Raw genomic sequence first — 16700 nt, 5'->3', positions numbered from 1 at the left:
TCAAAAACTTATATAGCTTGTGCGGTGTTAAAGAAACGGAGGGGATACAAATTTAAGAAATTAGGATACAGTATGTACAAAGTATCGTACGTACAAATCCAATTAAAGTAATAATAAAGGAAAACATTGTTAATGATAAATAAAAAAGACTCGTTAGAAAAAGTGAAAGCATTTAATACAAGACAAGTAAATTATTTAAGAAAAAATTTGTAAAATGACAACTTTGACCGAATTGCACATTTTATATTTTCTCTAAACAAGTTAAGCAATAAAATAGTGATGCTCAATAAATGAAATGTGCTGATTAATATTGTTGAATTCGACAACATTTATTATTTATCATTGTAGAGTTAAAGTTGATTTATTGTTGATAACTTCAAAAAGCATCAGGTTTTTGTGAGTTGTGTCTTTTATTTCCTTGCGTCGAGACGTCATCTACAAAATGTGTCCAATTCATTGATGTCTTTGACAACAATAATTTTGGTTTCCTCCTGTCCTCCATTTAATTTGATTTAGGAGTTGGTGCTCCAAATGCCTTGAATTGTGTACTGCTTCCTTAAGTCATGTGCTCTTTTGGAGATGCTTCCTTCTCTGCCATGGAAATGTGTTTGTTTTTTTTGTTGGTGAACTTTAAAAATGACAAATGTGGAGTTGTTAGTCCTATTACTGCCAGACATTGGATGCTGTATTAAAGTTTTTGATATCCACATCCAGCTCCTTTGAGAGTACAGTAGATCATCAACATCATCTTCATAATCACAATGTTCATGAGTGTATTCTATTCCAAATTATCAATCTTACACATCATTTGCGTCATCATTTTGCTGCTTTAAAGTATCCACATCAATAAGTCTAATCAATAATAAAACATTTTACGTGAAAGATGGAAAGCCATGAGCGACACTTAGTGTCGGCATTACCCTAAAGCAGTATCTTCGACCTAAAAATCAAGTACAACTTTTAGCAAAACAATCCAATGCCGTAGTTTGCGCACATCAAAGCTCAGTTCCAACTGGCAGGAATTACTCTGATTGTGAAAATATTTCTACGTAATGGTTGGCTGAGCCTTGACGATGGCCTTGACCGATGACCAATGACGCTCGTAAGATCTTCAGAGCTACTGGTGAGTACTGCACTATACAGTAAAACACAGTCAAGGCTACTATTATGGGTAAAACGAAAGTAAAGGTGACACTATGGGTGTTATTTCATGTCTAAAGGGTTCTAATAATGCTGAAAAAAATTACTAAAGAGGTCTAAAACAGGTTTTTAGCTCTATAAAAATATTTGATTTATTAATAACAATCATACTTCGCGAAAACTAAATAACCACAGTCAGGCCTGATATCTATTAGAAGCGATAAAAGGACCCATAGCTGACCAAGCTTTCTGACATATTGCACTTCAGAACATCCAGACAGATTTTTTAGATATTTTTTGGGGGAGATATAGACTGAAGACACCTTGGCAGGTGGAAGCAAAGCAGTCCCTGAACATATACTATGTTGCATTATTCAAAGTTGGTACAGCGTTCTTTTCTTGCAACACTGCATTTATCCGTCTGTAAAAAAGAACTGATATGACTCCTAGATAGTGGATTTTTCTATCTTAACATAAGGGTACCAACATGTGTTTGTACTATGTATACATATCTTATTACTTAAGTATTTTATAAGAATTTTGATGATTGAGCCATTGACTTGGAGTTGTAACGCTCCTGCTTATAGAAAAAACCCACTTAGTTTTTTTATTTCAACTCAAGTTTTAAGCTTAGCTAATGCAAATCCTGCCTTACGCTTGTTTTTTGACAGAGCAGGGACCCAACGTTTATCTTCTGGAGGATACGAATACACAGTGACAAATGGTGAAAGCCTGTTATGCTAAATTCATCTTACTCACTTGACGTAAAATACACATTTGAGAGTTCTGTTAGAAGAAAAAAAAAAACAACTGCAATGCTATGGTGAACATTGTAAAAGCACCATATATGAGCCAAACTGGTGCTGATGCTTCATTGTTGTATTTTTACAACGGGTAAAAACCGCAATTTAATAAAAGAAAAAGCAGTATAAGTTATACAAGAGGCTCTGCAATAGTGTTTTAATGAGTTAGTGAACAGAACATCCAGTGTAGTTATTAACGAAGGGAGGCTTTTCAGAAACCCTTTGATTCACTTTTTTTCTCATTTCCTCTTATAATGATGCTTACCTGGTCAAATGCAGGGTATATATAGTCTGCAAACTGAATCTCTGCGATAGCTGTGGCTCCTGCAACAGCTACACCAATACCAAATCCAACAATCCCCTGCTCACAAAGAGGAGTGTTGAAGACTCTATCTTTACCTTGAAGATATGAAGATAAAAACAAGTTTAAGTAGAGAATTAGCTACGTGCGGATAAACAATAGAACATTGACTGATACAAGTAACAACTCTACAAGTAACCTGTATACATTGGTGTACTCCTAAACAGAAATGACTGGTGAAAATACAGACCTTATTTTTCCATTTACCACCCTATAATCTAAAATGAAGCCAGAGTACATACTCTAAATTTGGATTGAGAATGTTATTTTTGCTCTCATCTTTACTTTTTTTTCCTGTATTGCCTGGAAATGTCTTTCTCACCAATGTAGTAACTCATTAAGTTCAATTAGCTACCACAAACCCAGAGAGGGACAAAGAAGTCAATGATCAAAGTGAGCATTTTGGCCTGAAAACGAGACCAAACCAAGCATACCGCTCTTGTATGAGTGACCGTATACGTCTGTGTGCCTGTGTGTTGTCAAAGCATTGACAAACATCAACCCCAGCACTAAAAAAGCAAAAAGTGTGGCTGTGTTTAAAACCTTAAAAAATAAATTATACATATGATCAAAGTAAAAATGCTGAATTGCTTAATGCTATGTCCTGTTAATGTTATAGTTTTTGTGAAATACCAGTTAAGAAAATTTGCATTGCATTTTACCAAGACATAGGTACAGCAATTGAGACTTTGTAACTTAAAGAGGCTTGAATATAGGCTGATTACACAGAGATTTTATGATCATATGTAACATGAACAAAACTTGTTCACTCTCCCAAGTCTTAAAGTGTGTGTGCATCAAGAGTTTCACATCAGTCAGCACAGTGATTAAGTTAGTACTGCTGCCTTGCAGTAAGAAGACTTTGAGATCCCCACATTACCTTTTCGATTACCAACACAGGGAGGACATGCAGACTATAAAATGCCTAAGTGAGTTTCCTGTGTGTCAACCCTAACTGATTGCTAAGCAGTCAGTCCACTGTGTATGTCGCTTCTTGCCCTGCAACATCTATTATTCTTCTGGTGAATCCATTATTTGCTGATTTTATGTATTCTCTTAGGGTCACGGCCATACAAGGGAATGCAAGGTGAAATTCCTTTTCAGCTCCAGCTTTCGAGCAGACATTTGAAAGTTTGCAGCCAAAACTTTCAGTTATTTGGAATTACTGAAGTCCCAATTCAAGGAAGAAAACAATTTTATTCTGCGCCAAACTCTTTCAAAAAGGGTCAAAAAATTCAAACTGTTTTACGGGTTGCTCGTTTCAAACTGTTTTACGGTTTGCTCGTTTCAGAAATAATGAGGAGGCATTTTATTGCAAAATATAAATTCTGGATTCATTACTGACATAAGTTAAGAGGGGAAAATCAAAAATCCCATTTTCCTTAACCTTTTTAAAATTATGTTTCAATGTTTTGACTGCAGGTAAGATTGTAGGATTAGTAAGCAATTAGATAAATGCGCATCTAGATATGAAGTTTGTGTACATTCTCAGCGATTCAAAAAATGTTGATCCACAAAAAGTTGAATTAAAAGCCATGAGTTTGTAGTTTTAATAAATTAAATAGTAGATATAGTTACAACAAAATCATTTTAATTCAAAGTTTGACACTCAACTTTTGTAATAGAACCTAACATAATTAGAAAGGCATTCTTAGAGCAGACCTCTTCCAGGCCCTACCTCCCAATAATAAAAAAGTTCTGAATCCAAAAGAGATTGCTACCAAAATGCTTTAATTATTAAACTCATTTGCACTAGCACTTGCATGGCTTAATCTTTGAGACAAAGATATGCTACTGGCAGGATGTGTTCCTTATTTTATTTTTTACATTTCCTGAAAGTTTAATCAAAAGACCTTTGTCAGTCATTCACTGTCTTTGTCTGTGTGAGTGGAGGCGGGCCGCTCACATACACAAAGTGTTGCAGCACGTAATGTAAATGTAAGAAAATGGCGTATAAAATATCTGGATTAGCCCCAAAATTTCCTGAAAGTTAGATGAATATCAGCTTGAAACTTTTTGAGGTATCTATATTGGAAAAGAAGAAAGAGCGAAGCCTCTTGTCACTTATCCACCGTCTGTGTAGACGCGCAAGTGCACACGCACACACACACAAAATGAAGCTCAAAACATAAACATAAGGTAACAGTAGATATTAAGGGTGGCTGAAAAATATTGACAAAGCAAAATGTTTTGATAATTTTTCTAAAGATATAAGTTTATTAAGTAAAGCCATGTTATTATGGGTCGACTGTAACGAAAGGACGATTTCCGCACCTCGGCAATGCAAACTGTTGAAGTACTGATCCCTTGCATTGTGTGGTTAGTGGGAGGCAAGGCAGTACAAAAGTTGGCAGTTAAAACAGAGAGCTTTTTTTTTTACATTTAGGTGACAAGTAATATAATCCATTTTCTGTAAAAAATGCCATAAATAGAAATAGATTATTTAATGTACTTTTTTATGACTCAGTTTGTCTAATTATTTATTGTTCTCATCTAGTACAGATATATACAACATGTATTTTAAGATGTATTATGAATTTATCAGTGAACTATGTAGAATGTCACCATATCGCAATACTCAATGGTGTTGTGAAGTCATTGCCAAAACACAGCCTTAGTAAAAATGATCCGTATCAGGCCCAAAATCCAATAAGATCACATTTGGAACAATTCCTAAAAGTATAATGAAAATCCGCTCTAATAACTTATTGAGGTATTTTGATAACTAACTAACAGACAAACCAACGGAAGAGATTACATAACCTCCCATCAAAGGTAGCAATAGGAGCATTGAGACAATACGCAGTAAGGAAAAGGAGTAGGATAATTCTGGGGAAATAGATAGAAAAAATAGTGCAGCGTAAAAAAATTGGCAGATGGATGCATCTGCCTTGTAAAAAGCCATTCATATTGTGGTCACCCTGCATTAACCTCTTTTCTGTGTAATGGCTGCAGGTGGTAGAGGTAAGCACCATCCCTCTCAGTTGTGAGAGGGATAAAAACAGCTTTGCGCTCGTCACTGTACACAAGGATGAGATGGAAAATAATGATCCCCCTCCAAAAGGTCAACATGTCTGACGTCAATGAAAACAAAAGGAAAAGCCAGCTACTGTGGGATTGATTTGAGATGCCATGTTATTAAAAAAAAACACACCAAAACCAACTAAAATACAGCAGATCTCAGACCTTTAAGACTCACAGTTATTTATTTTAGACTACTCTTCTGTGCAAGTCATCCCTTTATGTATATATATATATGTACACAGTATATATTTTGTGCTGTTTCAGAGGAGCTTGTATCAGCAGAAGTGTTGCTATTTGGAGATGCTAAACTAAAATAGGAAAACTTCACAAGAGTTTTACAAGAGCTGAAAAGGGTGTAAATAGTTTTGATTTTTTCCTTTTTCCTCAAAACACATTGCAAAATGCAATAAAGAGGGACAAATTTAGTTCTGTATTGTATTTGAAAGTTTTATATATATATGACGAAAACAGCCACATTCAAAAAGCACCTGTTTTACTGCAAACACATGACAGGATTTCAAAGGCCAGGGTCCAAACCTTTGAACATTGTGAGCTGAACCCTTTAAGAACTTCATTTGTACACACAGTGATGTATTCATCTTCATCATTTCAAGTCTGCAGGAGCTAGACAAGCAGTTGATAGACAGGCCTCAACTCTGTTTCAACAGTTGCTGTAGAAACGTGCAAAGCAACAGTCTAGTGACAACTCCGGTCACATACACACTACAGAGCAGTGGCTTCTCGTCTGCTCATCTGTCCTGTCCTTTATACAATTATACACACACATAGTATAGGTCTCACACTGGTCAGTTCCATATTTCTGGTACTTGCACGCTTTGCTAAAGTCTGATTGTATTCATGTACATTAATACTATATTTGAGTTTTAAATAATGATGTATGTCTGTATTCCAAAGACTCAAATAAATCACTTTGTAAATGTGTAAATAATTTGTAAATAAAGTGTATTTAGAAACCTTTAGGGCAACGATATCAACTGGCTGCCCGTGGGCCAAATCTGGCCTGGGAATGACCCCAGATCGGCCCCTAAATTCAGTTCAAAACATGGGAACAACTAGAGGTGGGAATTTTTTGGGTACCTCACGATTCGATTACGACTACAATTCAGGAACTATCATTTGATTAAAAATTGTTATTATGCATCTTTAATTTATGTATATTAATGCATTTTTAAAATGTATTTTCGTTTGACTAAATAAATAAGCTTTTATAACTTGAAACATTTAAAAACAGTACTTTTGTTATTAGAAACAGTTAAATAATTCACATCAAATGTATTAAATTATTGGAAATGTGTGCAAAACTGAACATTAGTGCCCTATAATAAAGGAGCTGGTCGGATCTCTTGGTGAGGTGGCTCGCTGCAATCAGCCAAAATGTCCGTATTACTTTTTTTACAATGATTAAATCGATTATTGACGTTTACTAATCGATTTTATAATCGTTCATGTCTGAATTGCAATGCATCTAAAAATCTATTATTTCCCTCATCTCAAGGAGAGACTTCAACATTTTTGCAGCAAATTAAATATATTAAAAACACTAGAGTACTCCTGTAGTGTAGAGGAACTTTGACCAGATTAAAACACATTAGCAGATCCTTGTATTAACATTTTAACCTAAAAAAAGGCCAGCGTGCACTATTGTATATACACTTGTATTTTGCATGACAGGTCTATTTATTGCATGTAATAATAGACTAAAAACAAATGTCAACTACAGAAAATACTTGTTCTCAAAGTAAGAATCATAATAAAAGGGAGAAGTCCAGTCCTCCAGTATTTAGCTTTCTGGAAATAACCCCAAGAACAATTTAGTTGGATTGCCCTGCTTTAGGGCATTTATAAAACAATTATGTGAAAAACTGTTTTTTTAAATACTGTATATCATCCATGTGGTGTTACTATGTGACATGGTTATTGTGTGGATGTTATTTTATTCAGTGCAACAAATGTATAGTAGCAATTTCAAATGTAAATTAAGGATTTTATCTACAAACTCAAATCAATAAAGAATGTCATTCTTGCAAATATGCTTTATAAGGCAACAACAAAGTCTTATGAGCAAAAAAAAAAAATTTGGTCCACTAGGTGAACAGTGAACTCTTACAAACGCCTCTTAGAGGGTTTAATGGGCTACTTAAGTACTCTGCTGCCATCTTGTGATTGCACAATGTAAGTAAAAAAACAAAAAACACAATGCAGGTCAGAAAACAGAATTGGTTGCTTTACACAAAGGGCTTGGTTTTGAATTATAAAGAAAGGCACAATTATCAGAAATAGATGGCTTTAGCTTACCATACTTGTCTCTTAGACCCACTGTGCAGCGAAATACTCCACCGAAGGCCACGTCTTCCCCAAATATGACTGTGATTAAAGACAACAGTTAGAGTTTAGTAGGCAAAACAAGTACAGCAACAGTACACTTCAATGGCTAAATCAAGAGAGAAAAAGTGCTCTGACTGTGGATTGTCAAAGAGCAATGGGCCCTATACAAAAAAAAACTGTGACTTCTAAATGTCTTGATGTGTGCGGCTTGTTTGGAACAAAGAAGCAATCATGCAGCAATTATGGAATTAGTGTCAACTAAATGGAAAGTGCTGCAGTAATGTATCAGGTAGTCCTGCCGTCTCAAGTCTTATTAAGCGTTGTTTTCCATGCAGGGATAAATTAACAACTGCTGAAAGATTTGATCAATTAATTAAGAAAATCGCTTTGTTGTGCTGTTGGTGTTTTCAGCATTGGCAATTTAAAACCACAGCTATTCTTCTCCTTCCTTAGTTAAGAAGTCAACTATACGGGCTACAATATCTACATGAATTAGTGAAACAGCAATGACCTAAACATGGCCTGACTGGGATGTCATCAAAACACTGTGCGTGCAACTCCAATTATTAGCAATCAAATGCCAGGAATTCCAAATTTGCGTATGTACAAATATTGGCCCATACGCTCCTTCATGCAATTTAAGAGAGAAATGTGTACAAGTAACTCTTTCCACACCTCCGCTTCATCATAGAATATTAATGCAAAGTACCTTATTATTGCAGACAAAGTTTGGATGGATGGAGTTATGGTGCACTGCTCCTCTGTGCCGCATGGTTGGCTAGATTTTAAAAAGAAACACTTTCCTTTTTATTGAACTTGTTTTGAAGATTTTAATTAAATTGATGCAATAGTCATAGATTTAAAAAGGTAGGCACAAAAGGGCGGCTGTGCATAAAGTTGAAAAACATGGATGAAGTTTTGCCAGGGACAGATATTTCAAAAACCTTTTGCTGACATTAACACCAACGAAATATTAGCTATAATATAAATGTTATTTGAAACTAATTTGTTGTATTACTACCAGAAAATTAATAAGTGAAGCTATGGTGCACTGTTTCTCTGTGCTGCATGGCTGGCTAGATTTTAAAAAGGAACACTTTCCTTTTTATTGGGCTTGTTTTGAAGATTTGAATTTAATTGATGCAATAGTAATAGATTAAAAAAGGTAGGCGCAAAAGGGCGGCTGTGCATAAAGTTGAAAAACATGGATGAAGTTTTGCCAGAGACAGATATTTCAAACACATTTTGCTGACATAAACACCAACAAAATATTAGTTATAATATAAATGTTATTTGAAACTAATTTGTTGTATTACTACCAGAAAATTAATGTGTGCAACATCAAGCACGAATCCTTGACACTATCCAAACAAAGAGGAAATTGTAAGACAAAAACATGTATGTATTGATGATATACTTAACATATGCAACAAAGAAGTGCCATATTTTTAAAATAAATTGTCCAAAGCACAGCAACGCAGCTGTGATAATATACATATTGGGTATGTCCCTCTATTCGCCTACAAAAATCTAAAAAACGCTAACAACACACCATTTTACATCTCATGACCTGAATATTAACCCTAGTATTAGAGATATTGGTATTATAAGCGCTAATGCAGACAATCTACTGTTAGCGGCGCAATGATCACAGAGAGCTAGATTATGCTGCTATATTGACACATTGAGCCAGGGACTGGCTGCAACTGCTGCTTCGCCTCTAAATTGGTTTAAGTCAATTCTATTTAATAAATCATGCCTCTCACCTGGATAATAGAAGGTTGTAGCCATAAACTGAGAAGTTGGTCAACTTGGACATCTAACTTAGACCCGGAAAAAAAAAGACACAAAAATATGCTTGTTTGCGGCAACTTTTAAATGGTATATTATGAACATCCCATCAGTTGTCGTCCCAGTGGGAGCATACGCTCAGTAAGTGATTGTTTTATGATTTTCATACTTTGTATATCATGTTCGGCACTTAGCAATACTGCGACATGATGCTTAGTGTTTCCTTGAAGCTGCATCTGTTTGGCACACAGCTTCTCAAACTTGTCACTCATTCCTCTTATATTCAGGCAAAAAAAAAAATCATAATTTGTGCTTGAGTAGTGTTTGTTGTCTCGGAATAGAGTGACTCCCATTTATTACATGTTGGCGGGCTTTTGCTAAAATTTTATCACGATTCAGAATGCATGAAAAAAAAAAAAAAACATTTCAGTGTTCTTGTCTTACAAAGATATTCTGAATAACGGGCAAAATTACAAAATAAGTGCAGTTCCACTTTAGTTTTGACTACAAATGACAGGGAACCTTCTGAAGTCTGTTTTGAATGCAAGTCAGTAAGCATCCCAAAATATGGCCATTTTTAACAATCCTTGTGAAGGCCAAGCACCAGCAATCATATTTTCAACAATACTTTGCAAGCTCTTTTGAATAATGAAGCTTAATTCCCAGCCAGCTGCATGTATGCGTAAACCTTGGTAATTAATAATGTTAAAAAGCTTCAAAAGTAAATAAAAAGTAGCATTTTGGAAGGAGTTTTGAAGAGCAAAGGAAAAATACCTGCTGTCGGGTCTCCGGAAAGGGTGTTGTCCAATGCACTTGTAACCGATTGGAACAAATTCATCTTTTCGGTTGGCCCTATAATGGAGGATAAAACAATATGACAAAAAAAAAACTTGCATCAGATGATGTCTTAAGTTCCTATGGATTGTACAATCCAGTTTAACCAGCACCTTGTGCCACTGGCACTAGTGGTCATAGCAGTCATCATACATTTAAAATGCTCCTTTTGTGAATTGGATTCACGACATTCCATAAAGGTCTGGCTACAATACATATGCTATACAAGTGATTCTCAAACTGTGATACGTGTACCACTGGTGGACTCCATACGCCAACGAGTCACTTGATTAAAGTGTAATGTTTTGTTTTTCTATATTTAAAGACCTATATTCAAACAGTGTTACTGTTCAAACAGTAGGTCTGACCAATCCAAGTCTTTGCACATGAACTGAAGAAGCCAACTCGGATGAGAGGCAAAACGTCTTCTAAAACAAACCAACCAGTCCAGTTGCGATCAATCGAATGCCCTGAGATGACAATGACTTGGATGAATGAGAACATTCACAGACATACTCGAAAAATGTTACTGCTCAAAATGTGTGCAATGTTACAGTGGTCAAATATATTAAATGTATGTGTTAAATTAAACATTGGCCTTGTTTTTCATGACTACTTGGGCCTACTATGCCACAGTATTTTAAAGTTGGTCATTGTTGGGGTTCTAAGCATGCCTTGTGTTTTCTGAGGTGAGTTTGGGGCTTGTGGTCATACCAAATATACATTTAAAAAGCTCCTTTTTGAATTGGATTCACGACATTCCATAAAGGTCTGGCTACAATACATATGCTATACCAGTGATTGTCAAACTGTGATACGTGTACTATTGGTGGGCTCCATTCGCAAAAGAGTCACTTGATTAAAGTACAATATTTTGATTTCCAATATTTAAACACATATATTCAAACACAGTGTTACTGTTCAAATAGTAGATCTGACCAATCCAAGTTTCTGAGCAAAAACTGGTGAAGTCAACTCGGATGAGAGGCGAAACGTCTTCTAAAACAAACCAACGAGTCCAGTTGCGATCGATCGAATGCCCTGAGATGACAATGACCTGGATGAATGAGAACATTCACAGACATATTTAAAAATGGTTGATTTATACAGGCTAGTAAGGTAAAATGTTGTACCTGACAAGTTTCGGCTACCTTGCTTCTGCAGCCTTCATCAGAGGTGTCCCGTGATGTTAGCTTGACGTTGTCTGTGACGTGGTATACAGGGATGAAGGAGCATACCAACTATCCCACACCTGGGACACAGTCCTGCAGGGCCTGCCCTCGGCCGTTTGGTAGACATCTGGATGACAGGGGGCGCCCCGCCCAACCCCCGGCGCACACCAGGGGACGCCACCATTTCACCACGTCAGGTGGGATGGTACAATCCATATAACACGTCACTGACAACGTCACAATCACGTGACACCTCTGATGAAGGCTGCAGAAGCAAGGTAGCCGAAACTTGTCAGGTACAACACTTTACCTTACTAGCATGTATAAATCAACCATTTATAAATATACGCCAGTAGGCTAAATTAACCTCTTCAACATATTCAAATACATACTCAAAAAATGTTACTGCTCAAACTGTGAGTAATGTTACTGTGGCCAAATATATTAAATGTATGTGTCAAATTAAACATTGGGGTTTTTTTTCATGACTACGTGGACCTATTATGCTACCGTATTTTAAACTTGGTCATTGTGGGGGTTCTAAGCGTGCCATGTGTTTTCTGAGGTGAGTTTGGGGGTTGTGGTCATACATTTAAAATGCTCCATTTTTAATTGGATTCACCACATTCCATAAAAAGTCTGGCTACAATATCAATCAATCAATCAATCAATGTTTACTTATACAGCCCTAAATCACTACACATGCTATACGAGTGATTGTCAAACTGTGATACGTGTACCATTAATCATACATTTAAAATGCTCCTTTTTTAATTGGATTCACGACATTCCAAAAAGGTCTCACTACAATACATATGCTATACCAGTGATTGTCAAACTGTGATATGTGTACCATTGGTGGGGTTCCATACGCAAAAAAAAAAACAGTCCAGTTGCGATAGATCGAATGCCATGAGATGACGATGACCTGGATGAATGAGAACATTCACAGACATACTCGAAAAATGTTACCGCTCAAACTGTGTGTAATGTTACAGTGCCCAGTTATATTAAATGTATGTGTTAAATTAAACATTGGCCTTGTTTTTCATGACTACTTGGGCCTACTATGCTACCATATTTTAAAGTTGGTCATTGTGCTGTTTTCTGGGGGGAGGTTGGGGCTTGTGGTCATACATTTAAAATGCTCCTTTTTTAATTGGATTCACCACATTCCATAAAAGTCTGGCTAAAATATCAATTAATCATCCATCCATCCATCCATCCATTTTCTACCGCTTATTCCCTTTTGAGGTCGCGGGGGGCGCTGGCGCCTATCTCAGCTACAATCGGGCGGAAGGCGGGGTACACCCTGGACAAGTCGCCACCTCATCGCAGGGCCATTAATCAATCAATGTTTACTTATATAGCCCTAAATCACTACAAATGCTATACAAGTGATTGTCAAACTGTGATACGTGTACCATTGGTGGTCTCCGTACGCAAAAGAGTCACTTGATTAAAGTACAATATTTTGATTTCCAATATTTAAACACCTATATTCAAACACAGTGTTACTGTTCAAACAGTAGATCTGAACAATCCAAGTCTCTGAACACAAACATGGCGTAGTGGGTAGAGCGGCCGTGCCAGAAACCTGAGGGTTGGGGGTTCGCTCCCCGCCTATTGACATCCAAATCGATGCCGTTGTGTCCTTGGGCAGGACACTTCACCCTTGCCCCCGGTGCCGCTCACACTGGTAAATGAATGATGAATGAATGATATGTGGTAGTCGGAGAGGCCGTAGGCGCAAACTGGCAGCCACGCTTCCGTCAGTCTACCCCAGGGCAACTGTGGCTACAGATGTAACTTACCACCACCAGGTGCGAATGAATAATGGGTTCCCACTTCTCTGTGAGCGCTTTGAGTAGCTAATAATAAAAAAACGCGATATAAAGCTAATCCATCATTATTATTATTACAAATTGATGAAGCCAACTCGGATGAGAGGCGAAACGTCTTCTAAAACAAACCAGCCAGTCCAGTTACGATCGATCAAATGCCCTGAGATGACAATAACCTGGATGAATGAGATGTATGAACAGTGTTACCGTTCAAAATGTGTGTAATGTTATAGTGGCCAAATATATTAAAAATCCATCCATCCATCATCCATCCATCTTCTTCCGCGTATCCGAGGTCAAGCTGCGGGGGCAGCAGCCTAAGCAGGGAAGGCCAGACTTCCCTCTCCCCAGCCACTTCATCTAGCTCTTCCCGGGGGATCCCGAGGGGTTCCCAGGCCAGCCGGGAGACATGGTCTTCCCCGTGGCCTCCTACCGGATGGACGTGCCCTAAACACCTTCCTAGGGAGGCGTTCGGGTGGCATCCTGACCAGATGCCCGAGCCACCTTATCTGGCTCCTCTCGATGTGGAGTACTAGCGGCTTTATTTTGAGCTCCCTTCAGAGGGCAGAGCTTCTCACCCTATCTCTAAGGGAGAGCCCCGCCACACGGCGGAGGAAACTCATTTCGGCCGCTTGTACCCGTGATCTTATCCTTTCGGTCATGACCCAAATCTCATGACCATAGGTGAGGATGGGAACGTAGATCGACCGGTAAATTGAGAGCTTTGCCTTCCGGCTCAGCTCCTTCTTCACCACAACGGATCGGTACAACGTCCGCATTACTGAAGACGCCGCACCGATTTGCCTGTCAATCTCACGATCCACCCTTCCCCCACTCGTGAACAAGACTCCTAGGTACTTGAACTCCTTCACTTGGGGCAGGGTCTCCTCTCCAACCCGGAGATGGCCCTCCACCCTTTTCCGGGCGAGAACTATGGAGGTGCTGATTCTCATTCCGGTCGCTTCACACTCGGCTGCGAACCGATCCAGTGGGAGCTGAGGATCCCGGCCAGATGAAGCCATCAGGACCACATCATCTGCAAAAAGCAGAGACCTAATCCCGCGGCCCTCAACAACTTGACTGTGCCTAGAAATTATGTCCATAAAAGTTATGAACAGAATCGGTGACAAAGGACAACCCTCACTGGAAACGTGTCCGACTTACTGCCAGCAATGCGGACCAAGCTCTGACACTGATCATACAGGTGTATGATCGGACCGCCACAATAAGACAGTCCGATACCCCATACTCTCTGAGCACTCCCCACAGGACTTCCCGGGGGACACGGTTGAATGCCTTCTCCAAGTCCACAAAGCACATTAAAAATGTACCTGGTAAATTAAACATCTGCCTTGTTTTTCATGAATACTTGCGCCTACTACGCTACTGTGTTTTAAATGCGGTCATTATGGGGGTTCTATGAGTTTTATGAGGTAGTACATTCTGGAACAAGTTTGAGAACCACTGCGAAAATATGTAGAACTAGGGACACAGGTCACACTCTCCTCCTCACAAAATTCTCGACATTGAAAGCCAGATTTTTTTTTTAATATGAATACACTTGCATTGTTAAACGACACGTGTTATTCCCAATCACCTTCCTGGTTACGAGGTCTGCAGGAAGAAGGGAGCGGACATAAGCTAGCCGCCTAGCTACTTACCATACTGTGTTGTGTCGGGGTCCGGATGGAAAGTGAAGTGGGCAGCATGTCTACGTTGTGTTTTGGTGTGGGAGCTGCCGCTCGGTGACGGTTTCAGCAATGCGGGTCCAACAAAGCTCGGCGGCACGGTAACTAAGCCGGGGATAGAAAGTTTGGAGTGTGCACCTCTGATGAAAAGCCGAGCAGACGCCGCCATTGTTGTTGTCACTATTTGACTGATCAGGAAGGGCAATCTGAACTACAAAGATCGTGTATAGTTTAAACAGAGAGCCTAGTGTGCGGCAAATTTGCTAACACAACGTCGCTGTTATACATCGTTTTTTTCATTCGTTTATGCATCATTCCAAAAAACATACTATTGCTTTATTCAATCGGATCATTATCCTGAATGAATTACACCAATGTGTTGTTGGAGTAAAACCTCTTCTCCTCCATTACTGTTGAAGAGCAGCTCTGTTACAGTCAATGGTGTGATTGGTTAAAAGTGGGAGGCGTGCTTGCATGGAATTTGAAAGGTGACATTCAGCGTTGTCAGACGTATAATCATCATATTTGTGTGAATGCTCCAAAGCATTTCAAAACCATATTTCATCGATTTATTATTCAACTTAAAGTTGAAGGCCTACTGAAATTATTTTTTTTTAATTTCAACAGGGATAGCAGGTCCATTCTATGTGTCATACTTGATCATTTCGCGATATTGCCATATTTTGCTGAAAGGATTTAGTAGAGAACATCGATGATAAAGTTTGCAACTTTTGGTCGCTAATAAAAAAGCTTTGCCTGTACTGGAAGTATCAGACGATGTGCGCCTGACGTCACGGGTTGTAGAGCTCCTCACATCCACACATTGTTCATAATCATACCCACCAGCAGCGAGAGCGATTCGGACCGAGAAAGCGACAATTTCCCCATTAATTTGAGCGAGGGTGAAAGCTTCGTGGATGAGGAAAGTTAGAGTGAAGCACTAGAAGAGAAAAAAAAAAGGCGACGGCAGTGGGAGCGATTCTGATGTTATTAGACACATTTACAAGGATAATTCTGGAAAATCGCTTATCTGCTTATTGTGTTACCAGTGTTTTAGTGAGATTATAAAGTCATACCTGAAAGTCGGAGGGCTGCGGTGATCGCCAGTGTCTCTGAGGGAAGCCATATGGAGGAACCAAGAAAGTCACAGCTGTCTCTTTGACAGCTGCTGCAGAAGGACGCAAACTCCGCTCAAGTGTCCAGTAAGAGCCGACTTAATATCACAATTTTTTCATCCAAAAACTTGCTGTTTGACATGTGGTAGAGAAACATGTTGGCTTGACCGCTCTGTTCCATATTAAAGCTTCACCACAAACAAAGAAACACCGGCTGTGTTTTGGTTGCTAAAGACGGCTGCAATCCACCGCTTTCCACCAACAGCATTATTCTTTATAGTCTCCATTATTGATTGAACAAATTGCAAAAGATTCAGCAACACAGATGTCCAAAATACTGTGTAATTATGGGATTAAAGCAGACGACTTTTAGCCGTGAGTGGTGCTGGGATAAAATGTCCGCTCCAACCCAAAACGTCACAAGCACGCGTCAACATAAGCGTCATCATTCCGCGACGTTTTCAACAGGATACCTCGCGGGAAATTTTAAATTGCAATTTAGTAAACTAAAAGGCCGTATTGGCATGTGTTGCAATGTTAAGATTTCATTATTGATATATAAACTATCAGACTGCGTGGTCA

General features: G+C 38.5%; 1 protein-coding gene across 1 annotated transcript in view; it reads right to left on the bottom strand.

Moving 5' to 3' along the window:
- The window catches only part of bckdhb (branched chain keto acid dehydrogenase E1 subunit beta), a 56340-nt gene extending 41128 nt beyond the window's left edge, over positions 1–15212 (bottom strand). The window contains exons 1-4 of the mRNA XM_061916411.1: positions 14977–15212; positions 10240–10317; positions 7645–7713; positions 2209–2342 (exon numbers count right to left, since the gene is read on the bottom strand). Coding sequence (XP_061772395.1) covers positions 2209–2342; positions 7645–7713; positions 10240–10317; positions 14977–15172 — 477 coding nt within the window. The 5' untranslated portion in view covers positions 15173–15212. The remainder of the gene's footprint in view (positions 1–2208; positions 2343–7644; positions 7714–10239; positions 10318–14976) is intronic.
- Positions 15213–16700: the final 1488 nt, after the last annotated feature.

This window comes from Nerophis ophidion, linkage group LG11 (genome assembly GCF_033978795.1).
Source record: "Nerophis ophidion isolate RoL-2023_Sa linkage group LG11, RoL_Noph_v1.0, whole genome shotgun sequence".
NCBI lineage: Eukaryota > Metazoa > Chordata > Actinopteri > Syngnathiformes > Syngnathidae > Nerophis > Nerophis ophidion.
Note: the sequence above shows the minus strand (reverse complement) of the source record. Positions and strands in the feature narration are given on the sequence as shown.